We start from the raw sequence: 26,211 nt of genomic DNA, 5'->3' as shown, positions 1-26,211 counted from the left end.
CCATCCAACTTCCTGTCTAGCCTCACTCATTTTCTTAGCTAAGCAAGCATCCCTGCAACTGTGTTCCTAATGCAAAGATAGTTCCTGTTCTGAAAGGAATTTGGTGAATCTCACTTAGAGATTGATTGATTGATTGATTGACTGATTTTAGAAAGAGAGAGCATGAGCAGTGGGGAGGCACAGTGGGAGAGGGAGAGAGAGAATCTCAAGCAGACTGTACACTGAGTGCAGGTCCAGTGCAGGGCCTGTCACCGGGTCCAACACAGGGCTTGATGTGGGGCTTGATCCCATGACCTGAGCCAAAACCAAGAATTCAGTGTTCAACTGACTGAGCCACCTAGGCACCTCTCACTTAGAGGTTTCTTTTTAAAGATTTTATTTATTTATTCATGAGAGACATAGAGAGAGAGAGAGAGGCAGAGACACAGGCAGAGGGAGAAGCAGGCTCCATGCAGGGAGCCCGACGTTGGACCCCATCCCTGGTCTCCAGGATCAGGCCCTGGGCTGAAGGTGGCGCTAAACCGCTGAGCCACCCGGGCTGCCCCACTTAGAGGTTTTTATTGTCTCCTTCACATGGGTGGTAAGTAGTCTAAGGCTACGGAGTTTAATGAAATTCCTTGTGAAGAGGCTGAAATGAAGGGCCTACATAATCCCATCTACAAGGCTGTTTAGAGTTTAGAGAGGTGTTTGGTGTAGTTATGATGGTCATCCATGGCCCACACTTACAATGCAGCAAGGTACTCTTTTAAAGACTTTGCAGCAAAAACAAAAAAAAAAAAAAAAGACTTTGCAAGTCTTGAGGTGCCTGAGTTGCACAGTCGGTTAAGCTTCTGACTTGGTTTTGGCTCACATCCTTTGTTCAGGGTCTTGAGATTAAGCCCTGTGTGGCTCTATACTCAGCATGGAGTGTGCTTAAGAATATTGCTGCTCCTCCTTAACTGCCTGCCCCCTAAAGTAAATAAATAAATAAATAAATAAATAAATAAATAAATAAATAATAAATCTTTTACCTCTCCACAGGCAAACTGACTACTTTTATACAAAGTGCAGTATTCGTTCAGATTGGAATCATAATATCACTGCTTGAAGAGCTCCCAAAAGCTGGACTGAAGAACATGCCTTAGCTGGTACAGTGTAGCAACACGTGATGCTTGAAACAAATTTGTGATTATCTTATTTTTTATCAATATGTTATTGAAAGTAGTTTTATCCTTATAAAAGGAGGATTTAGGATAGCCCAACAAAGAAAGGAGTGATGTAGTCTCATTCCAGAAAAAGTGAGATCAGCTTTTTTTCAATTGGGTACTGATATGGGAAACAAAGGCGAAAGAAAAAGGTAAATTTCCTTATTGCTTACAGCCCATCAACAAATCAGAGTGGCCTTCCTCTAGTAACTCAGCTGTCTCAATGTTAATGCTTTGCTAAGGGCAAAAAGCAATCTTAGCCCGATCCCCCATGATCCTAAAAGTCTACTTTAACATATAAAAATCCTTTTGGAAACTTCCTTTGGGGATCCCTGGGTGGCTCAGTGGTTTAGCACCTGCCTTTGGCCCAGGGTGCGATCCTGGAGTCCTGGGATCGAGTCCCATGTCGGGCTCCCGGCATGGAGCCTGCTTCTCCCTCTGCCTGTCTCTCTCTCTCTCTCTCTCTCTCTCTCATAAATAAATAAATAAATAAATAAAATCTTTTAAAAAAGAAAAGGAAACTTCCTTTATCTCTACCCCCCCCCCCAGAAACATGTTGACAATCATTCCCCAAGTATTTGGTATATACATCTGAAGGATCTCAAGACTAGGGTTTTACTGGACAGTAATAAAATGACTTTTTCCTAACAATAGCTAGCCCCCTCAAAGATAGAAACCTTGCCTCCAAAATTCCTTAGAGACTTGTGCTGTCCCTAACCTCCTCCCAACCTGAAAGTATATAATCAGCCACTTGTCATGACCCCAGTGCAGCTCTTTCTGCCCATGGGTCCAGTCTTTGTGCTTTAATAAAACCACCTTTTTGCATGGAAGATGTCTTAAGAATTCTTTCTTGTCCATAGGCTCCAAACTCCAACATTTTCTATATAAAGTACCTCAAGATATCTCAAGATATAGTATTCAGCTAGGGTGAAGGTAAGTGTTTCAGTTGTGAATCTGGAAGTTTACAGAAGTCTATGTCCATCTTGAGACTAAATTCTGCCATGAGTCTTCAGCCAGAAAAGTGCCTGCATTTGCTGGAAATGGATAAACATGTAAAACTGGATGATAACAAGAAATCTGCTTTCCAGCCAAGTTTGTGGAATGCACCTCAAACAGTACTCAAAAGCAAATTTAAAGCCAAAGTGCATATATTTAAAATGAAGAAAGACTGAAAATGTATGCGGAAATGTCTAATATAATACTCTAGGTAGAGTAGAAGGGAGGATGTAATAAAGATAAAAGTAGATATCAGTGAAGTAGAAAACAGAAGAAACAATAGAAGAGTCAGCTGAACCAAATGTGAATTTGTCCAAAGGACCAGTAAATAAACCTCTGGAATAATTGACTCAGAATTAAAAGAAATGCATGAATAAAACAAATTGAATATGTCTTAAATGCCACTGCATTATACACTACAAAATGGTTGAAATGGTGAATTTCACGTTATATAATTTTACCCTGACAAAAAGTATTTGGAATGAAAAAGAGGAGATATGATTATGAATACAGTACAGAAGAATTATACCACTTGATATGATGTCTAGTAATTGATTTAAAGTACCCTATTAAGGGGTGCCTGGCTGACTCAGTTGGTGGAGCATGCAACTCTTGATCTCAGGGATGTGAGTTCAAGCACTACATTGGGTATAGAAATTACTTAAAATCTTGAAAGAAAGATGAACGATAAAGAAGATGTGGATATATATATATATCCACACACAATGGAATATAACTCAGCCATTAGAAATGACAAATACCCACCATTTGCTTCAACGTGGTTGAAACTAGAGGGTATTATGTTGAGTGAAGTAAGTCAATCGGAGAAGGACAAACATTTTATGGTTTACCCATACGGGGAATATAAAAAATAGTGAAAGGGATTATAGGAGAAAGGAGAGAAAATAAGTGGAAAAATCAAAGAGGGAGACAAACCATGAAAGACTCCTAATTCTGGGAATTGAACAGGGGGTAGTGGAAGGGGAGGTAGGCGGGGGGATGGGGTGACTGGGTGATGGGCACTAAGTTGATGGGATGAGCACTGGGTGTTATACTATATGTTGGCAAATCAAACTCCAATAAAAAAGAAAAATAAAGAAAGAAGAAGAAGGAAAGAAAGAAAGAAAGAAAGAAAGAAAGATTGATTAAACCTAAAGCCAGTTTCTGGAGAGGTGGATTAAAGACTGATTCACTTGGAAAAAAAAAAAAGTGAAAGAAAGTGGGGCACCTGGATGGCTCAGTTGGTCAAGTGTCTGCCTGTGGCTCAGGTCATGATCTCAGGGTCCTGGGATGGAGCCCCACGTCTGGTTCCTTGCTCAGTGGGGAGCCTGCTTCTCCTTCTGCCCCTACTTCTCCCCCTACTTGAGCTCTCTCTGTGTGTCAATTAAATAAGTAAAAAAATTTAAGTAAAAAATAATCTTGAAAGAAAGAAAGAACCCTATTAAAAATGTGTGGAGGATTATAGATGAAACAAGGTATGAAAAGTGTTGATAATTCCTGAAGCTGGGTGATGGGAACAAGGGAGTTTATTAAACCATTCTCTATATTTTTGTGTTTTGGAAAGTTCCATTTAAAAAGTTAAGAAAAAAACCCTAAATTATTTGAAAATTTATGTAATTTGGTGATTTCTTAGAGCTGAATTAATCTCTAAATATTACATATTAAAGTCTAGGGGTGCCTGGGTAGTTCTGTTGGTGGAGTATGCACCTCTTGATCTTGGAGTTGTGAGTTTGAGCCCCATGTTGGGCGTAGAGATGACTTAAAAAGCATAAAATCTAAAAAACAAAAATAAAGTCTAGTAGTTTAGAGTCAAAGAGTAATAGAATATTAAGACATGAAGAAGGGTCCTAAATGTGAGCCAGTGCTACCAAGTAGGTCACATCATGGGCCAACTTCGCTTCTGGTTCCTGTGGAACATAGTTCTTCTTTCAGCAACTTCTAGGAATGTATCCTAGAAGTCCATGTGACTAAGTAATTAGTCACATGTCCCAACCTGTATGTGACTGAGCATGTTCTTCTCAGCAGGCTTATAATAGTGAAATATCAGAAACATGAATATACATATGCTGGTTTAACAAACTATGATTATAAGCAAATGACTGAATATAATACAGATATGAAAAACAATGTATTTAAATATCTTGGACCTCAGTTTCTTCATTTGTAAATGGGGAGAGCCAAAGGAATAGAGAAAGAAGAGGTTGTACTTTTCAGCTAGTTTTATGACAGCAAATCCTTGATACCAACATCTAACAAGGACATTAAAAAAAAGAAAATTGCAGGCTAATATCTCTTATGGACATAGATACAAAAATCCTAAACAAAATATTAGCAAATTGAATCCAGCAATATATAACAATTAAAATCAGGACCAAATCCAGGGATGACTGGTTGTTTTATTATTAGAAAACTAAACAATGTAATTAAACATATTAAGAGATAAAAAATATGATAATCTTAATAGGTACAGAAAAGGTATTCAGTACCATTCAACATCCATTGAAGATTTTAAAATTTTTCAGTAAATTAGCAATGGAAAGGAATATCTTTAATCTGGTAAATGGTATTCCAAAAACCTGTAGCCGGGGTCATGCTTAATGTTAAATTGTTGAAAGTAGTCCTCTTGAGTTCAGAAATAAGACAAGGATGTTCCTCCTCACTACTTTTGTACTCTAGGTTCTACCTGGCCAGTGCAGTAAGGCGAGAAAAATAAATAAAGTGAATATGGATTGGAAAAGCAGTAAAACTATTATTATTTGCAATTGGTAGGATTGTGAATGCAGAAAGTTCTAAAGAAGCTACAGATAAAAATTTACAAGTATTAAGGGAGATTAGTAAATCAGTATACAAAAGCAACATCAAAATATCAATTATATTTTTATTTGCCCTCAATAAGGACTTAGGAAATGAAATTCAAGCAAATAATACATTTACAGAAGCATACAAAATCAACCTTGAACTAAATTTAATAAAAAAATGTGGGATCCCTAGGTGGCTCAGCGGTTGAGCATCTGCCTTCAGCTCAGGGCATGATCCTGGAGTCCCAGGATTGAGTCCCACATCAGGCTTCCTGCATGGAGCCTGCTTCTCCCTCTGCCTGTGTCTCTGCCTCTCTCTCTCTCTCTTTGTGTCTTTCATGAATACATAAAATCTTAAAGTAAAAAAAAATTCATAAAAAAATGTGTAAAACCTTAAGTGAAAGTTATAAATCTTTACTGACTATACCAAGTATTTGTGACTATGTGGAGCAACAGGAACTCTTAAACACTGATGTTGGAAGTGGCAGTTGGTACAACTTTGATAGGCAGTTTAGTAGACTCCAGTAAAATTGAAACTACACATACTCTATGAGCCAGATTCCACTCCTAGGTGTGGGGCGATCTGATCTGATGGAGGCTGTCAGTGCTGGCAGTGAAAGAGTTCACCCAAGGCAGAACAAAAGAGATAGAAGTTTATCGAATACATGGAATACAAGATGACAAGATGGAGAGGGAAGTATAACAAAGAAGAGACTGCAATGAGGCTGTGGGGAGGGGCCACAATTATAGGGTTAGCATAAGCGAGTATGGGAACTTACGGAATTTTCCCTTATTTGGTAATATTAGAAACTGTGCCTGGTTGTGATTGGTCAGTTAGGGCCTATGGCTATTTCAAGGTGGGTTACTTAGTGAGCCTGTATGTATTCATCTCCTTCTTGGTCGCTGCCTTGGGGCCTTTTGCCTTGCTCAAGTTTCCATCACTCAAACCTGTTGCTTTAAAGTGGCCTCTACACTAGGTATATACCCTTCATGTGCATGTGTACACCAGAAGACAGAAAAAAGATAGGAACATTTTTCATAATTGCCCCCAAACTGGAAACAACCCAAATGTCCATCAGCAGTGGAATGGATACTTTCTTGCTACTCCTACATGCAAAAAAAGTTGAATCTCAGAAACCTAATCATAAGGAGATACAGGATACATACATTATAGTTCTATTTATGAAAAGTTCTAAAACAATAGTGGCTAGGGGTTCACATATGAATAGCAAAGCCCTAAAGAAAAGCAAGATAAAAATAGCCATAACTGTCATGAGAGTGGTTTGATGTTCTGGGACTTGGGGATTTCAGGAGTATTGGCACTATTCTATTTTTTTTTTTTTTATCTCGGTGGTGGTTTCTTTTATGGCAATTTTCTGTTCTTCCCCCTTAAGTAAGAATGTTTTAGAATCTGGAGATAATATTAGGATCTATCTCAGAGTATTATGAGAATGAGATGAAGCCATGTAGAACTCTTAGAATATGCCTAGTCAGCACTCCGGAGAGCAGCTCTCATATGCAGACTCCTGGCACCCAGGGCCATTCCTCAGGGACCTCACCAATGTCTTCTGGTGTCCAGTCAGGGACACCCATCACCAATGATCTCTTCAGCCAAGCCCTCCAGCATGCCCTGCAGGCCTCTGGGCAGCCCAGCCTTCAGAGCCAGTGGCAGCCTCAGCTGCAGCAGCTGCGTGACATGAGCATCCAGGACGACAAGCTGAGCCTGAGGGCCCTGCAGGCCACCAGCGGCGACATCCAAGCAGCGCTGGAGCTCATCTTTGCTGGAGGAGCCCCATGAACTCCTGCTCCTTGTCACCCCCCAGCAAACTGCCGAGGTGGCTGCCCACGGGAGGCACTCCTGAAGGTGCCCTGTCTCCCCTCTCCCCAATACATCTGATGCTTGAAAAAAAAAAAACTTTAACAAAATGTTAGCTATCTAAGCATAATAGAATGTTGCTATTATTGTGGTTTTTCTAATTTATTGCCAGGACTTCTCAGCTTGCTCTCTTTCATTTCTGTTAATTTTGTCTTCTGAGTCATTGGTGTTTCCTTTATCACTTCTTTCATCATTCTTAACCTCAGAAAGTTAAATCTTGCTCCAATCAAGAGATCTATTATTTATTTTCTTGCAGTTTAAAAAGGGGTTGCTTTTGAACATTTGATTCTTTTTCATTCCTTTCATAAGAGAAAAATATATCATTTCAGAATTAGTACACTTTTGCATAAAATCTACATTTATTGGGGCACCTGGGTGGCTTATGGTTGAGTGGCTGCCTTTGGCCCAGGTCAGGGTCCTGGAGTCCTGGGATCCAGTCCCACATCAGGCTCCCGGCAGGGAACCTGCTTCTCCCTCTGCCTCTATCTCTGCCTCTCTCTGTGTCTCATGAATAAATAAATACAATCTTTAAAGAATCTACATTTATTTATCAAATTGATCTGGAATTCATATTTAGTGTCATTATGGTGGAAAGCGAACTGATTCTTTTGTCCAATCTGGTATTGAAGTACCCCCAGCACCACAAATTGTACAGTTAATCCCTCCCCCACTAATTGCTGCTTCTTTCTCCTCTTACTTATGTTAAATTCGCAACTATTTGCATCTAAGGCAGAAGCAGGAAACAACACAGTGCTTGAATGGAATGTGATAATGCAACTGAACATGGGGGAGGGGGTGGTTGCCAGGCAATGGGAAGTCTAGCTGCAACCCAGAGGGAAAGAAAAAGAAAGGTAGAAAAGCCTCCTGTCAAACTAAACGTTCCTTAGAAGATTCCATCCTTGTGTGTGATCAACAAACCACTTGCCCTTATGACGTTTAGCCAGCCATTTCATATGTTTAGACCTCGTTCTTTCCATATGTCATGTGTAGATAGTAATATGACACTAGGTAGTTATCTAATTTTCCAGCCTGTTTGCTCATCTGAAATAGTCAACTAATAGTAATTGAATTAATGTCAATAGTAAATTAAAGGGGTGCCTGAGTGGCTCAGTTGGTTAAATATCTGCCTTCTGCTCAGGTCATGATCCCAAGGTCCTGGGATGGAGCCCTGCATCGGAATTGGGTTCCCTGCTCAGTGGAGAGCCTGTTTCTTTCTCTTCCTCTGCTCACCTCCCTCATGCTCTCTCTCTCTCTCTCTGTATCTCTCAAATAAATAAAATCTTTTAAAAATTTAAAAAATAATAAATTAGAAATAGAAAGTAACAGTAATAGCTATTTTATGCAATTACTACAAGATTAAAGAGCTATTACATTTAAAGTGCTTGGCACTAGGGTACTTGGCACATAAGCTTTCAATAAATCACAGTTGTGGTAGTTTTAATTTCTATCTCTGTTATGGAAGGATCAGGAAGAGAAAGAAGATTCAGCAAAGGAGACTGAGAAGCAGGCATTGAAAGAATCTGGGAGGGAGAAACTGACATAGGGATATCAGAAACCAAGGGGAAAATAGTATCTAGAAGAAGGGGAATAATACATAGGAAGGTCATGCAAAGACTAGTTCCTCCTGAAAAAAGACTCATTTCCTTGCCAAGTGATTAATAGGAGTGAAGGTAGAAAGGGAAAAAATTATCAAAATTAGGCTATCAGACACAAAATTCTCTAAAAGCCTTCTTTTGGGTAACTCCCTTGGTTTGATCTGAATGCCCACGTCCTCCAGGGAGAATACATATATGTCCTGAATACTGGAAAAGCCAATGTTACACAAAGTGAAATAAAGTATCAAGTGTGCATCATTTTGGTAAAAAAAAAATCAGACAATTTTAAGTGTACAGGACAAAGAAGAGGATGGGGGAGGGAAGATATGGGGATAAATCATAGAGCAGTTTTACAAAGTAATGGTCTATACTGAACCTCCAAGCTAATGCCAGTGAAAAAAAGGGCAGCGGTGGGTGTCACATTTATTTTTCTTTTTATTCTACCTGGTCCCAGAAAGAAATGACAGCATAAACTGTTTATTTGGGTAAATTATTCAACAAGCATTTATAGAGTAAAATTGAGAAAAGGTGAGCAGAAAGAGGAGTGATACTTTAATATACGATAGAAGAGATCCCTTGCAAGGAAAGATTTAAAGAAAGGGAGGAATAAAGGGCTTATAAACCAAAAGTCAGGGAATGTTGGTGACCCCTGTGGCTTTGAGGGCCCAGGTGGGGCTTCCTGTGGCCTGGGGGTGGGGGAAGAGACTTTTTTGGCTCTGGAGAGATGGAGTTGGCTATGAGGAGCCTAGAGGTGTCCCCAGAGGAATGCAAGAAGTGGGCCTCATTGCTACAGGATTTCTTTTCTTCCTCTTCTTTTTTTAAGTTCCCACTTGAATATGATATTTTTTTAATTTAAATTCAATTTGCCAACATATAGTACACCATTGTGATATGGGAAAGTTTGGTTCTTGTCTCATGGAATCTAAGAATGAATCTCTGGGACATTGGGGTGCAAGTGTCTCGGCTTTTCACTGCATCTGTATCTTTGGGTAAATCCCCTCTAGTGCCATTGCTGGGTTCTAGGGTAGCTCTATTTTTAACTCTTTGAGGAATCTCCACACAGTTTTCCAGAGTGGCTGCACCAGTTCACATTTCCACCAACAGTGCAAGAGGGTTCCCTTTTCTCCACATCCTCTCCAACATTTGTTGTTTCCTGTCTTGTTAATTTTCCCCATTCTCACTGGTGTGAGGTGGTATCTCATTGTGGTTTTGATTTGTATTTCCCTGATGGCAAGTGATGCAGGGCATTTTCTCATGTGCTTGTTGGTCATGTCTATGTCTTCTTCAGTGAAATTTCTGTTCATGTCTTTTGCCCATTTCATGATTGGATTGTTTGTTTCTTGGCTGTTGAGTTTAACGAGTTCTTTATAGATCTTGGATACTATCCCTTTATCTGATAGGTCATTTACAAATATCTTCTGCCATTCTGTAGGTTGTCTTTTAGTTTTGTTGACTGTTTCTTTTGCTGTGCAGAAGCTTTGGGTCTTGATTAAGTCCCAATAGTTCATTTTTACTTTTGTTTCCCTTGCCTTCATAGATGTATCTTGCAAGAAGTTGCTGTGGCCAAGTTCAAAAAGGGTGTTGCCTGTGTTCTCCTCTAGGATTTTTATAGCGGCAATGTCCACAATAGCCAAACTGTGGAAGGAGCCTCTGTGTCCATCGAAAGATGAATGGATAAAGAAGATGTTGTATATACATATATAACTCAGCCATTAAAAAATATATATATATATTACTCAGCCATTAGAAACGACAAATATCCACCATTTGCTTCAATGTGGATGAAACTGGCAGGTATTATGCTGAGTGAAGTAAGTCAATCGGAGCAGGACAATCTTTATATGGTTTCACTCATACGGATAATATAAAAAATGGTGAAAGGGATTATAGGGGAAAGGAGAGAGAATGAGTGGGAAAAATTAGAGAGACAAACCATGAGAGACTTCTAACTCTGGGAAATGAACAAGGGGTAGTGGAAGGGCAGGTGGGCAGGGGATGGGGTGACTGGGTGACGGGCACTGAAGGAGCACTTGATGGGATAAGCGCTGGGTGTTATACTATATGTTGGCAAATCAAACTCCACTAAAAAAAAAAAAAAGAATCTCAGGGACACAGGAGAATGAGTCAAGCAACAAATATTAAGCAAAGATAGAGAAAGGTCTCAGAAGTGAGAGGGATCCCAACAGGGTTGCCTCTGAGGGCTTTTGGCCTCGCCTTTTATTAGGAACCTACCAGGGAACCCAAGGCCTTGAGATTTCTTTGTGTGGTCTCAAGTGATTCACATATGGCTGTTTTGGGGTCTGGTGAATCTCTGGAATTGTTTGGTAACTGTCAAAGGGAGATATTTCGGGGCTAAGGAGGTTAATTTATTTTCTTCTCTGTTTTTTCTGTCTTATCTCTGTTTTCTTGGGATGGGTAGGAGCCTGAGTCTGGACCATTTGGTGTCCTTGGGATTTATGGGAGCCCACAGATTCATAGGAACCTGACTCTGGGCCTTTCCCTTATCTTTCTCTGCCTAGCCCCATCTGTCCCTAACTCATTCCTACATCAATTAGTTTCAGATATAGTTTTCAGCAATTCATCAGTTGTGTATAACGCCCAGTGCTCATCACAGTCCTTCCATGCCTGTGGTTCTTGGTCATGCCAAGACCAAGAGAGAATGAAGAGGTAGACCAGACAGACGAAGGGTGGTAGGCAGCAGAGCAAAGTTTATTGAGTATTGTACAAAGTTCCCTAAGAGGGAGGGGACCAGAGAGGGTTGCCACAGGAGTTTCTAAGTCAAGGGGGTTTTATGGGCTTGTTGGTGGGCTGTTTTACTCTGATTAACCCTCCATGCACCTGTCATCCAATCAGCTATTTGTCATCTATCTAATGTGTGGGAAAGGGTGGAAGGCTCCTTCCAGGGTGGTATAAAATCCTTTTAAGGGTGGTTTCCTCTTAGGGCAGGGGCCCCTTTCCCCTGCCTGCCTTTCTCCAACTATCCTTCATCACTCATGAGCCTTTGCTTCTGGTCAGTTCTCAGCTAAAGGATCTGAGGCACAAGGGCCCTGCCAGTCTCCTTCTGGCCATGAGGTTTAGGAGGTGAAGCTTGAGGCAAACATGGGGTGCTAGGCATAGGGGAGGGATGCTGGCAGAGCACAGAGACTGAGCCTCTACTCTCCTCCACTGAGAGAGTGTGTGGCTTGTGGGGGAGCCTGTAAGGTTAGGTTATGGGGTTAGGGAGGGAGCAGGAGCAAGAAGCCAGAGAAGAACTGATAGGGACAATTCTGGAAGGAGAAGCCCTTCATGGCAGGTTTTGGATGTGGCAGCCCAGAGAAGGCTACAGTGGGCTTCTTGCATTACTTGGCTTCTACTCCTCCCTCGAGGCCTGAGCCTGCACCCCTCTGTCACTTTTGAGGGGCCATCAACTGCTAGCATATTAGAGACCCCAAACACCTTCTTCCCCTTAGGACCACACAGCCCAGGGTTCTGTGTGAAACCTCGAGTCTGCCATTTCTACCAGTCTAGATGTGAATCTCCTGGCCTCTCATCCTCTCCGTGTCTTCTCCTCTCCCCTCCCTCTACAGCTCTGTGCTCCTTCCTGACAAACTCCCTCTGCATTTGTTCCATTATATTCCCTGCCGTAAATAAAATCATCCCCCATCAACCTTGTCCTGTTCACAAGGATAGGAACTGATATACCTATAAAGAACAGGGGACCCTTAGGGACAGAGGGTCATTTTTTATCACCCTCCAGCCTGGGCCATGAGATGGCCAGGAGCAGGTGTCTAGGAAGTTTCTTCTACGATCTCTCTTTTCCTATTAATGTCCTTGGTTTTAAAAGGGTATGTGGGCTTTCTAATTCCCATGTTTTTCATGTCCTGGCACCCTGATTGCTTCTTTCTTCCTTGGGTATTCTCATTTGTTGGATCAGGAAAGGTTAGTTTCAAGTCCTTGGGCTACTGATGTTCTCTAGCATATACAACTAGGGGGAGGCTTGGGAAGTGCTGAGTTTCCTGGTACTGAATTCTCATGAGTAACTGCTTTCTCAGTACTGAGTGAGGAAGTGAGGGTAGTGTCAGCTCAAAGGTCAGTCTTATTGATGCCACCAGCTGTTGTCCATAAGCAGCAGTAGCCACAGTCTAAGGAATCTACCCTGCTCCTTCCCAATGTGAACAGGAATGTAACCCTGAAATACCCATTTCCCACTTTTTCCCCCACCACTCTCCATCATCACATTTCTCAGGATGCATTAGTGAGGCAAGCATTGGAATATTATTAACTAGTGGGCACAGATTTGATCCTGACCTAGGAAACAGGTCAGTTGTGATAAAGGGCCTTCTTGGGAGAATTTCAGCCCATTTCAGCTTCCTTTTTCCTCATCTTTAAATGAGGTTGGTAAAAACTCCACCTCACAGTATGACCCTCCCCCATTAGAGCTTCTATATTTGGTTCTTATTTTTTTCCTCTATATTCCCAAAAGTAACATCACACACAGAGACATTGAACTTGATGCTTATATATATTGACATCGAACTCCACAACAAATATTATTTGGTGAAAAATAACAGCATAGAACAGCACTTATATTTGATCACTTTTATCACTTTTTAATACAGAAAGAAGTCTACTCCCCCCCGCCCCCGCCTCCACTGTTTTTCCCATCTGAAAACAGTTAAGGGTTCACTTGGCTCATTCTAGCACCTTACTTGAGGTCCAGAGAGGTAATTGTGTCTGCCAAGGCCCACTTTTGACCTCTCCTTCTCTATATGTGTCAGCTCCTGCAGAGTGATTATCAGATTCTCAAACACCTGGGCCTTGTGGCTCTCACTGTTACAGGTTTCCTTTGGGTGACTTTCCTCACCACAATATGAACAAAAGATTATGTATTTTCGCTTTCTGGCTCTATGTATATCCCCAGGACCATTATTCTTATACCTAGAACCCCCACTGGTGGAAGGAGATTGAGTTGAGGAGCTGTTGGAGGAATCAATGACCAGTATTTGATCTAGAGGTCTGGCACTGCCTCTAAGGGGAGGGGCATCCATAAGTGTAAGTGGAGGGTCCTGAGATTCTACTAGAATCACATCCTCATCTGAGTCGTCAAGGGTATCATCTACCTCTTTCACGTTGCAGTCAGCACTACTGATTGCTATTGGCTGGGGGCTCTGAAATGCTACAGGGCTTGCTGCCCTCTCCAAGATTAGCTCAGACCTTTTGGGCCACTTTGGTTTCATAAAAGTGTCACTCCAATCCTCTTCCTGCTTTATCATCCTGATTAACTCCAAGAAATTAGGAGGATGGGCCTGATCATTTGCATACATCCTGAGATGTTTCAGCCTAAAGCACAGGTCCCAATTTAGCTTAGCTCCTAAAAGGAGCTGGTGCAGACAAATCTGGTTTGCATCTTTCTGAGCTATGATCCCTGCTTGAATAGCATTCTGGAGCTGTACTTCTAAACGGATCACATAAAGGGAGGTTTTCTCCCCTTGTGCTTGCAAAGTATTAAAAAATTTCCCATGGGCAGTGACCTTGCTTTCAGACTCCCCAAACACCAATTTCATTGCCCGCAAATCAGCCAGCCACACTTAGATTGGGGTTTGTGGCCTGGAGCAAACCCATGACCTCCCGGGCAGGGCCCCTAAGGGTGTTCATCAAGCACTTGAGCTTTTCCTCCTCAGACATATTCCAATCAGGCAGGACCCCAATGACCTGGATCAGCCAGGTTTCAAAGGTTTCTTCCCCTTGGGCTGGCACCACTCTCCCAGAGAACAACTTCACATTTCTTTCTGCCATGTTGACCCTTAAAGGACCAAGACTCCTTCTTATGGACCTCAAAATTGAATGGGCCCAAGGTGGCAAGGGTGTGTTTTGCCGCCGGCTATTACCCATGTGTGCAATGATGCTAGCCATGATGGATGACGGTCTTCTATCTGAATATAACAAGATGCTCAGGCTTTTCAGAAAAGCCTAATCTGTAGGAGGATTCCCCAAAGCAATGCTCCCGGGCTCTGGCTTCCTTGTATCTCAATAGTGACTGTAAAGAAAAAGGAGGAAAAAAGGTCAATAAGGTAGTAGATTGCAGGGAAGTGGTCTGCAGTCACTCTACTTCCATGAACACCTTGCAGTACATTTTATATTTGCTCACTGCCGTAAAAATATCCTGCAGGACATTGGCAGAACTTTCTGGAGCTACTGGGTGTCCTCGTGCTAGCAGGAGTTACATCCATCCCCTCCAGCCAGTCCTCCAGGAGGGAGGGCAACTGTTGCTTTGAATTCTAGGGGAACTACTGTGTGGAGTTGTTTGTTGGGCTCTCAAAATAGAGTACAATGGTCTAAATCTCACAGTTTTGTGATAATAAGTAAGAAATCAGGTAAAAATCACTGGATGTCAACTATACTCAAATATTTGAAAATTAAAGATCTCAACCACGCAACCTTCTCCGAGATTCCTCCCTCAATTCTCGGATTATAAAACGTAAACTCGGAAACAAGTGTATGCCTTAATTTCACTTCCAGCCTCTGCAACAGGTGAGAAAGCTCGCCTTCAGGGTAGGTCGACTTCTGTCCACTGGGGTTTGCAGATCCCAGTCCTCAGGGAGTCAAGACTGCATCGTCTTGTTGGGCAGGACAGAGAAGGGAAGAGTCAGAAGCAGCCTTATCTCTCATTCTGCTGTCTCCCCACCCTCACTCCCGTCTCCGCTGTAGCCAGACGGAAAATTCCTTCTCCCACCTCTTGAATACAAGTCAGTGACCCCTTCCATTACATGTCCCCTGGGAAATCATTGGCTTATCGGCTCTGCAATAAGCCGCACAGAATTCAAGTTCGGATTTGGCTTTGATGGCCTACCACGGAGAAAGGGAATAAGAGTTGGACACGCACACCCACATATTCCTCCCCGGAAAGAGTTGGAAAATGCAAAAGGGGTTCAAAGCAGACAGCTTGTGATTATCTCCTCCTTGTCCCTATGACCCCTCAGAAACGCCCCTCCCCCTTTCAATTAAGGCAAATCCTACCCATTAGCTGTATCCAGCAAAAACCCCACCCCCTCCCTCAGCACAGCGGGGCCACGGGATTGCTCCATCCTCAACCAACCTCGCAGTTCCCGATTCCCCAAGTGGGGAGCCGCCAAGTACAGGTGAAGCTTCCACTTCCTCTCTCCGTGCTGGGCTATCGCGTCCCCCGCCTCCCGCCCTTTTTTTGTTACCTGCGCTCCGCGGGTGAGCAGCGGATGCTCAGGCTTGGACAGCTGTGAATGCCGCCTTCCAGTCTCCACGGGCCTGCAGGGGAAAAGGATGACGCCTCCTCCGCCGCCAAGCGACCGGGAGCTGCTGGATGGAACTGCTCCCCACAGCCGCCCAGCAAGGGGTAGCCAAGTCTAGCAGCGCGGTTCCCAAGGCAGCCGCGGCCGCCCCCGCCCACCGGCTGTGCCCTCCCAGCAGCCGCCGCTTCAGTTAGCCTCTGCCCATTGACACAATAGAGCTTGATGAGCGGGGCGGCGCGGCCAATCAGCGGGGCTCGGGGGAGGCCTCCCCTCTCAGCCTCCGGCCCCCGAGGCCATTGCTAGCAAAAGGGGGGAGCCAGCTGGCGGGGGCTGCGGCACACGGGCGCGGGAGCCAGCGCGGTGTCAAGTGCAGCTCAGACGCACCGACCGGGCCGATTTACATTTTACCCGTGAGTTTGCTGCTTCCCCTTCTCATTCTTTCTCCCTCACCCCTTCCATCTCGACTCTTCTCCCTCCGCTCTTTGAGACCGGATTCCTTAAACACGGGGTGGGACAGAAATCAAGTGAACAATAAAAGCCCCTCACTTCTGTGTAGCGGGGAGGGGAGAAAGTATTTACTGAGCACTTTCTGCTTGCGAATGCGTTTGCACGGACGTCTCATTTATTCTTCTGAGCAGCCCTGTGGAGGAGATAGCGGTGTGCCGGTTTAACAGAGAGGGCACTTCAGCACTCAAGCAGTGTGGTTAGGAAGTGCAAAACTAAGAGCTCACACCCATGTCGACATATCTGATTTCGAACGCCGCCCCTTCTGAACACTTCTCTATACTCTCAGACTGAAAGTTAGTGGAGAAAAGCCAAAGTAGAGGTGGGAGGGCTCATTTGGAACTATATAGAATTAGTGAACAAGGACTATTAGTCTCCATTGTACAGATGAAGAAACAGAGGTTAGGCATCTTGCCCAGCACGACACAGCAAATAAGTATCAGCATCCAGTTTTGTATCCAAGCCTGTTGTTCTAATGCTGTTTGCCCAGCTGAGCTGCCTAGAGAGTATTTTTACATTGGTGGTCTCAAACCCACCAGAAGTCTTGGTGTGATGGTAGTGTTGAGTGAGAGGGGTGGAGGAGGCCGCGGGGAGTAGGGAAAACGGTGGGCAACTTTTGCAGTAACCGTTGTACAGGAGAGGAAACTAAAGCACTTTTCTTTCTCATTTTACACTATTTTTATACTACAAGAAGCTGCCTATTTATTAAAAAAAAAAGTAAAACATTTCTACAGCTTATGAGCTCAAAGGAAACAAGACTCAGAGGTGAGATGCCTTGCCTGAGATGACAAGGTGAAGCCAAAATTTGGACCAAATCTCTCTGACACCAGAACCCATGCTATTAACCAAAGTATGGGTACAAGACTGGCTTCCTCAAAATCATTTTTAGAAATGCAGATTCGTGAGCTCCACCTCTGGTGGATTCAGATTTACTGGGGACTAGCAGTGGGGAATGTGATTTATATTTTTAACCAGGTCTGTAGTTAATTCTGAGATGTAGAGAAGTTTATGAATCACTGCTGAATGCACATCATACTGAGGGTAATAAGTAAATGGCCTGCTGCCAATGTATCTGGCCACAGCACATCTGTCATGAAATGTAACTCCACTGAGCAGAGGTTCCCAACTAGGGTCATTTCTGAAATTGTTTACAAAGAATTTGGACTCTGTATTTTTCTGAGTCCTTAGTTTTGGAGATTTTCAAGTAAGTCTGTGGCCCAGAAATGGTTTAAGATTCATTCCCCTGCAATCTTTCTTCATAATATCTTCCTCTTTCAACTTGCACTTCAGGAAGAAGTGTGAGAAATGAAACAGTTTGACCTAACCCCTGATCCACAGATCTCTACCGCTGATACAGCTCTTTCATTTTCTGGCTTGAGGACAGGTTGCTAGGTTGCCCTTCTGTGAGCTCTTGAGGGGACCTCTCCTTTGCTGGATTTGGCATCACTGGCCCTAGAGAAGAGCAACTCCATGGAAACGGCATGCAGGGCTGTCCTGCAGGGCTGCCAGCTTGAATGGGCTGTGAAGCCAGTGGCTGGGAAACTTTCTCTATATTCTATGACTTCTGGTTTTTGGAGAGCAGGTCTTACTTTCCTGATGTAAGTTGTGGCCAGAAGGCCCCCTGTGGGACTTTTTCTGGACTTGTTCTGGATGCTTGGAAGTAGATGAATAATCTAATGCCCTTCGACTGTTGTTGGGTTCATCTTCAATCTGCCAAGATACTTTACCTGATGCTCCTCTCTGTTGTAATCATCGTCGTCTTCTTCTAATTTTTTTTACAAACCCAATACCTAGGCTTCCTTGAAGTAAACATGTCAAATTTGGAGATGAGGACTTTTATCTGAGGACTGTGGCCTTTCTCTTGTGGATGGAACAGAGTGGGAGGTTGTGGAAGGTAGAGAGAAGTGTCACCTCACAAAGTCAGGGTTGATGCTGGTCATAGCTCTTGGGTTTCCTTCAGACTTTTACTTCTGCTCCCCGATACCATGACATCTGACCCTGGGTCTCAGCAGATTCCTGCTCTGTGTTTAAATTAGCTTCACTGACAACTTAGGTGATCTGAAGCTGGACCTGGTGGAGATGGGATCAAATAAACAAAGAATAGACCCTAGAAATCTGACCCCAAAAAAGTGAAAAGAAATGGATTGTGTAAAAATGCCTGCATTGGACCCTTAATACAAAGCGAGGATCTCTTCGGGCTGGGAGGAGGATTTGCTGAGCTGGCTCCATGCTGGATACAGAGCATCCCTTATCTCTGGCCTCATGTGTGGGAGCATGTTCCAACTCATGGCTCTAATGAGACCACATTTTCTAATTTCAACAAAGAAACCTTAAAAGCCTGAAGGTTAGGGAATTAAAATTTTTCAGCTGAAACAGTAGTAATAGCTTCTCTTGGCTGCCTGCCTCCTCTGTGCCAGGAACTTTCCATCTGTTATCTCATTTAAGCTACTCAGCAGCCCTGTTAGAACGTCATTGTTATCCCATTTTGCAGATAGGGAACCCGGGTCTCAGAGAAGTTAAGTAACTTATATAAGGCTCCACAACTTGGTAGTGGAGACATTGGGACTCCAGCCCCCTCAGGGCTGTCAAACTCCCAGGCCAATGAACAGCTTTGCTCTACTGTCTCCCAGACAAGCAATCTAAAATGAACTCTGCAGAAGACCCAATGCATTTGACTGATTTCAGCCTTTAGAAAAAGTGTAGTTGTAATCTCATCTTTATTTCTGGGATCTTTCTCTTTTTTTGTTTCTCTCTTTTTTTTTTAAATAAAACTACCAATATAACTTATGGAGCAATTTATACATGAGTACTGTGCTAAGAATTTTATATACTTCATCTCATGCAAGCTTCATGACAATCATTTTACAGATAAAGATACTGAGGCTCGGAGAGGTGAGGAGACTTGGCCAAGGTCATAAAGCTAGCAAGTGGCATAGTGAAATGCACTGTCTGCAGGCTGTCTGACTCCAGAGCCTGTGTCTTCATGCTATAACATATTGCATTGGGGGAAACAAATATGGCCCTTATTCTAAATCCGCTCCTCTCTGCCAACCACAGCTGTTTCCTTCCCACAGCCTGCACTCAGAGCTGTGCCCCACTCATGCTTTTAGGTCTCTGTAACTTAGACCTCTTGCTCAGCCTAGAATGCCTGCCCTCACTCCTCCACCTGCTCATTGATTAAGCATTAAGTCAGATGCCCCTCCTCAGAGAAATTTCTTGGCTGTTCCCTGTCCCAGGTGGGATAAATTGTTCTTGTCCCTCTGCTCTGACCTTGATTGGTGTGCCCTTTATTTTGCCTGCCAGTATCATTTAGCTCATTGTTGACTTGTCTCTCCCACTAGATTCCCAAGCCCTTGAAGGCAAGTACCAACTCCTATTTACCTCTAGCTTCATAGTAATTTACCCACAGTGATTACCCATAGTGATTCAGTGTAAATCAATGCAAGTTTGTAAGCTGACCAAAGACTGGCTAAGGGAGGCCCTGAATGAATAAATAAATGTGGGGCTGGATCCTTGGGTGGTCACACAGGCTGTCCATCTGGACAAGACTAGCTAGGGCAGTTTGGAATCCCCTGGGCTCACTTTGCTAGGCTATCCACATAAGAAGCACAACATGAGGTATAAGAATGGCTTCTCCAGGGCAGCCCTGGTGGCGCAGCGGTTTGGCGCCGCCTGCAGCCTGGGGTGTGATCCTGGAGTCCCGGGATCGAGTCCCACATGGGGCTTCCTGCATGGAGCCTGCTTGTGTCTTTGCCTCTCTCTCACTCTCTCTGAATGAATGAATAAATAAATCTTTAAAAAAAAAAAAAAAGAATGGCTTCTCCAGACTGACTCCAGGTGCATTCTGTGGTGTGTACTTTGGAATTCATGCCAAGGGGCCAGACTGTCCAGAATTGTTTTTTTTTTTTCCAGAATTGTTTTATAGCACATTTTTGCATTCACAGAAGAAAGGTCTTCCCTGCCTCCCATGTCAACACAGGATTTGTTCCTCCATACCTCTTCATACGGTTCTGGCTGACCTGAGAGTATCCTGCAGGAGCCATGTGCTCTGTGGAGACAGACGGTGAAGTCAGGAAGCATCCGTTTTGGTTTTTTTTTTTAAACAATTCTTATTGAGGCCGCTATGGCTTAACCACTTTGTCTCATTTAATTTTATTAGTCTTTGCGACAACCTTTCGAGGTAGGTCTGTTGTCGCTATTTCATGACTAAAGAAACAGAGACTGAGTGAAGTGTCTTGCCTAAGGTCACACAACCAAGCAATAGAGGCAGAATTCAGTTTTGGATCTCTGCCTCCCAAAGCCTGGCATCACAACAGGAGAATACATGGGGAAAAAAGTGGATTCTCCTCCCTGATAAAATAAGGAAGAATTACATTTATAAAATGATGAATAGATATTTAAGCTTCACCTTTAATTCCTGAAAATGATTTGCCATAAAGTGGCAGAAGGACTTGGGGATGGAAAAGCACAATTCTGCTATCAAATATTGGCTGAAATTCCCCCATGTCAGCCCCCGTGACATGTACAATATAAGGATGCCTAGAGAGCATTTTCCCCCTTTGGCTCATTTTATAACTGAGATGGATGAGGCCCCAACAGGTCAGTGAATTCCTAAACATCATACAGGAAGTTGACAGCTGACTGACACTTAGAATGCTAGTCTGCCCAATCTTAGCCCAGTTTTTCTGCTAAGTCAGCCTGCCTTATGCAGTCAGTCAACACATGTTTATATGTTACTCAGGAAGATGTGGAGAAATAGAACACTACTGTACTTTGAGATAAAAGGGGACAAATATTTCCTTCACTATCCATCCTTATTTAGATGCAGGTAAGACTTGGGGGAAGAAGTCCCTTGGTAGTAGATCTGGGGAATGTTGGGGGTGCAGTGGCTTTGGGAACCTGAGCAGAGCCACCTGTGGCCTGGGGGTGGGGGAGGGGTCTCTTGGCTCTGGAGAGAGGGAGGCAGCTGCTATGGGCACAGAGGGATACAAGAGTGGGCTCATGAGCCTTTGCTTCTGGCCAGTTCTCAGCTAAAGGATCTGAGGCACAAGGGCCCTGCCAGTCTCCTTCTGGCCATGAGGTTAAGGAGGTGAAGCTTGAGGCAAACATGGGGTGCTAGGCATAGGGGAGGGATGCTGGCAGAGCACAGAGACTGAGCCTCTACTCCCTCCACTGAGAGAGTGTGTGTGGCTTGTGGGGGAGCCTGTAAGGTTAGGTTATGGGGTTAGGGAGGGAGCAGGAGCAAGAAGCCAGGGAAGAACTGATAGGGACAATTCTGGAAGGAGAAGCACTTCATGGCAGGTTTTGGATGTGGCAGCCTAGAGAAAGCTGCAGTGGGCTTCTTGCATTACCTGACTTCTCCTTCCTCGAGGCCTGAGCCTGCACCCCTCTGTCTCTTTTGAGGGGCCATCAACTGCTAGCATATTAGAGCCCCAAACACCTTCTTCCTCTCAGGACCACACAGCCCAGGGTTCTGTGTGAAACCTCCAGAGTCTGCCATTCCTACCAGTCTAGATGTGAATTTCCTGGCCTCTCATCCTCTCCGTGTCTTCTCCTCTCCCCTCCCTCTACAGCTCTGTGCTTCCTCTCCACACACTGTCTCCTGCTGTGGCAATTCTGTCCTCTTAGCCCTATCTCCTTCCTGACAAACTCCCTCAGGTTCTCAGATCTACCCTGAGCCTTCACTTCTTCATGATCTCGAGTTTCCTTCCTAGTTACCTCTCATCTACCGCATTAGCTCCCAGCCCTTTCTGGGGTGGGATCAGTAGTTTGGTGTCCTTGTACTGTGTCTTCCCTCTAGTACAGTGATTCTGAACCAAGGATGCTTTTGCTTCCCAGGGGCCATAGGGCAATGTCTGGAGATAATTTTGGTTATAATAGCTGGGTTGGTCCCAACTGGTGCTACCGACATTTAGTAAGTAGAGGCCAGCAGGCTGCTAAACATTCTGTGACACATAGGACAGGAATCTATAATAAAGAACTGTCTGGGGATGCCTGAGTGGTTGAGCAGCTGCCTTCGGCTCAGGGCGTGATCCCAGGGTCCTGGGATCAAGTCTCACACTGGGCTCCCCATAGGGAGCATGCTTCTCCCTCTGCCTATGACTCTACCTCTCTGTGTGTCTCTCATGAATGAATAAATAAAATCTTTTTTTTTTTTTAAAAAGAATTGTCTGGCCAAAAATATCACATGTGTCCAGGTTGAAAATCCCTGCTCTCTTGTATAGCCACAGGTCTACAAGGATAGGCTTAGAAATTGCCAGGTATGGAGCCTTTTGGTGCTGACCTTCCAGGAACAGCTACTCTTTCTGTTCCTCATTTGGGTGGAAGTGGGGGTGCAGAGCATTACCATGAAACAACCAAGACACTGTCAGGAATCTGCAGACAGAAGGTGAGAGAGATTCCTCATTCCCCAAATTTACTACCAGCTCTTAGAGAAAGTATTGGAATACAACTTCTGAATGCCTTCCTGCCTCTATGAGATTGTTTCACTCTTTGGAAAGAGAGCAGCAACTTATTATTCTAGCAGTTTATCAAATGCAAAACTTCAAGTGGTAAACATTGAGTGCAATAGCTTCTGAAGCTCTCTCTCCCCAATTTTATTTTCTTCAATCACAAAGCTTCTTTGAGGAGTGCCTGAGTGGCTCAGTGGTAGTGTGTCTGACTTCCGCTTGGGTCATCCTGGGCTCAAGTTCTGCATCAGGCATCCCACAGGGAGCCTGCTTCTCCCTCTGCCTATGTCTCTGCCTCTTTCTTTGTCTCTCATGAATAAATAAATAAGATCTTTAAAAAATTTCTTTGAATATTAGAGTATTTGATTTGTTGGTAAAACATGGTAAAGGTGACTCTTTTCAGAAAAAAAAAACCAAACTACCTTTGTTTTAATTTGAGGTGGATGACTTCTTAAGAGTGTGCCTATTTCTCAGAAACTGGCCCAAAGTGTTGCTGTTTTTCTTAGGGCTGAGTTTCTTGGGGGCTCTGTTTCTAACTAGGCAGTGAAAATGCCACCAACAGATTGAATTGGTCAGTCTAATGTCTCCTGCCCTCCCCTACTCCTACCAGTTTCTTCCATCTGTACCCAGTTGTCTTCAGCATGGAGGAACAGAACCACTCTTCTGGAAAGGAGCTTCAGCACCGGACACGAGCAGAGTCTCCAGGAAAGAAAACCTGGCACTCCCAGGCATATGCTCTTGGGGCCGTTTCCAACTTTATGTCTACGTTTCTGACCTTCCCTATCTATAAGGTTGTGTTCCGGCAACAGATCCATGCTGTGGCGGTGTCAGAAGCTGTGCGACAGCTTTGGCATGAAGGCCCTCAATACTTCTACCGGGGAATATACCCACCACTTCTCTCCAAGACATTGCAAGGGACTCTGTTGTTTGGAACTTATGATAGCCTCCTGTGTTCTCTCTCTCCTGTTGGGCCACACTCCCTGGGACACCGCTGGGCTGCAGGCCTTATGTCTGGTGTGGTGGAGGCTGTGGCCTTGAGCCCCTTTGAAAGGGTGCAAAATGTGCTCCAGGATGGTCGCAAGCAAGCCCGCTTCCCCAGCACGTTCAGCATTCTCAAGGAATTCAACTCTTATGGGCTTTGGGGGCGGCTGTCACTGGGCTACTATCGTGGTTTCTGGCCTGTCCTTCTCAGGAACAGCCTGGGGAGTGCTCTGTATTTTTCCTTCAAGGACCCCATCCAGGATGGCTTGGCAGAGCAAGGCCTGCCCCACTGGGTTCCTGCCTTAGTGTCTGGGAGTGTCAATGGAACAATCACGTGCCTAGTTCTGTATCCTCTGATTGTGCTGGTGGCCAACATGCAGTCCCATATTGGCTGGCAAAGCATGCCAAGCCTGTGGGCCTCTGCCCAGGATGTGTGGGACACTCGGGGCCGAAAGGTGTTGCTGATCTACCGTGGAGGCTCCCTAGTCATCCTAAGGTCCAGCGTGACATGGGGCCTCACCACTGCTATCCATGACTTCCTGCAGAGGAAGTCTTGTTCCAGGAAAGAGCTGAAAGACTGACGAGCTGCAGAAAGCGTGGCCATGGCAAGTTTGTTATCTTAAGCTTTCCCAGGTCAGTCTAAATAGCTTACGTCTTTGGCTTGGTTCCCTGATACAACCGTTCTTTAGCATCTTTGAACTGCCAGTGCATGGGAGAAGTTACCAACTACCAGCCTTTTGGGCACAGACAAAGCCCAACAGAAAGAAAGGCACTCCAGTCTCTCCACAGATTCAATAGCCTCAGACCTAGGAGGCCCTTAAAAAACATGTAACCTAGATGAAATGTCATTCCTTAAAGGAATTCCTTGACAATAAGAGGAAACATTCAAAGATGACCTTAGTTAGGCACTGAGTTCTGGGATCCCTCCAGCTATCCTTTGGACCAAACTTAGTGGAGGACCAGGGACTCCAATATCAAAGAACTAAGCTTGACTCTTAGGATATGAATTCCATAGAACTTCTCAGATGGCTCCATTTTCATGATACTGTTTGCTACCCCTACCACCCTTACTCTCACTTCTCAGGGCTGTGGGTTCTAGTTTCATTCAGGCTGGCAGTTGTGGCTGCAAATCCTAAATTAGACTTGCCTCAACTGATCAGATGTCACAAGAACTTATGGGCCTGGATATGGGAGTGGGAAGAGATGTCACTGGATGAGTGGAAAGAACAGACTTTGAGGGAAGAGATTTAGTTGCATGAGAAAAATTTACTATCAATTGCTTGGTGTTATCTGCCAAGATATTTTTGATAGCAAGGCAATCACATTGCCCAGAAACCATTTGAGTTTCCCTAAGAAATCTGCACGTGAAATGTTCATATCTTTTCATAAATGATTGTGTATTTTATTGCTGTGGATAAATGCGGTTACTGTGACAAAAAGATCAGAAATCTTAGCCCGCCATTCAGGGCCATTCAAAATACGGTCCCGATATAACTTAGAGCATTTTATCACACCACTACCACTTACATAGATCCCATTCAGTCAGCTAAACTGGACTATTCTCTCTCCAAACATGCCTTGAACTTTTGCATGGCCATGCTTTGGACTACACTATTTCTCCACCTACAGTGCCCCTTCCTCACATGCCAGTCTGCCAAAATCCTTGCAGTTCCTCAAAGCCTAGCTCAGATGCCACCTTCTCTATGGAGACTCTTCTGATTTCCCACAACTGAATGTGATGTTAGTATCTTGTGATGCCCCTTTCAAGAACACTTCATACATGGCACTGATTCCATTAGGTCACTGATTTCATGTGGCCCTGTGTTCTTATTGGTGTTCTTCAATACCTCCTACTAGACTGTAAAACTCCTTGAAAGCAGGGATTCTTGTATGCATTTTAAAATCTCCCCTTGTGTCTAGGTGCTCAATAATGTTGGCTGAATTATTGAATTGATTATCAAGCTGTGATATGGTCTCTATCCTCAGGGTGCTGTCCCTTGTACATGAAAATAATGTTATTGATTCGTTGTCAGCAAGACACATGCCTTTGGGGGTGTGGTTTTGTTTTCTTTTATTAGTGGATTTAGTTTTGTGCTAATGATAATGATGCTGCTAATAATAATAAATGACTTTCAACTGGAAAATTTGATGAGTTTGTGTTATTGATGGCATGTTTGCTATTAGCAACACCACAGGAACTAAATTTTCACAAACAGAAGCACATTGCATAACTGTCCCATTCATTTCAACTCTGGAATTTTGAAGAGTTCTAAGATGATATATGTTGCAGTTTCCCCCCTTGTATATGATATGATAATGACCTCCACTTACACCTCCATACCAGACTGAATTTGTTTAAAATGACCTGATTATAGATCCTAGCAATGAGAATTCCTCACTTAATAACACAGGAATTAAAGACACAGCAGTAGGCAATATGAGGTCAGAATGCGTTTGCCTGCAAGGTCAAAAGAGAATGGCTGGTCCAGAATAGCTGCAGATGAGTTCCCATGTCTGATCCTTGTGCAGACTTGGATGGGGTAGGATGGTACTCTGTGGATTCAAGAACAGGGAATACAGGGTC

At 43.8% G+C, this 26,211-nt stretch overlaps 2 protein-coding genes across 3 annotated transcripts; one reads left to right on the top strand and one right to left on the bottom strand.

Moving 5' to 3' along the window:
* Nucleotides 1–13,120: 13,120 nt before the first annotated feature.
* On the bottom strand, nt 13,121–14,341 carry ZCCHC18 (zinc finger CCHC-type containing 18). The gene is given in 2 exon segments (XM_041742291.1): nt 13,121–14,004; nt 14,006–14,341. Coding segments are annotated over 2 exon segments (1,215 nt in total). The 3' UTR covers nt 13,121–13,125.
* A 1,667-nt stretch (nt 14,342–16,008) lies between these two features.
* Nucleotides 16,009–25,720, top strand: SLC25A53 (solute carrier family 25 member 53). Of its 2 annotated transcripts, none has more exons than XM_041741526.1 (2): nt 16,009–16,103; nt 23,257–25,720. In XM_041741526.1, the coding sequence occupies exon 2, from the start codon at nt 23,288–23,290 to the stop codon at nt 24,206–24,208; it is 921 nt and encodes a 306-aa protein (XP_041597460.1). In that variant the 5' UTR covers nt 16,009–16,103; nt 23,257–23,287; the 3' UTR covers nt 24,209–25,720. The 2 variants fall into 2 exon arrangements, with proteins under 2 accessions (XP_041597460.1, XP_041597461.1); XM_041741527.1 differs by having other exon boundaries at nt 16,043–16,103; nt 23,277–25,720.
* The last annotated feature ends 491 nt before the right edge of the window (nt 25,721–26,211 follow it).

Source organism: Vulpes lagopus, chromosome X (genome assembly GCF_018345385.1).
Source record: "Vulpes lagopus strain Blue_001 chromosome X, ASM1834538v1, whole genome shotgun sequence".
Classification (NCBI taxonomy): Eukaryota; Metazoa; Chordata; class Mammalia; order Carnivora; family Canidae; genus Vulpes; species Vulpes lagopus.
The sequence above is the reverse complement of the archived record's forward strand: the minus strand, read 5'-3'. Positions and strand labels throughout refer to the sequence as shown.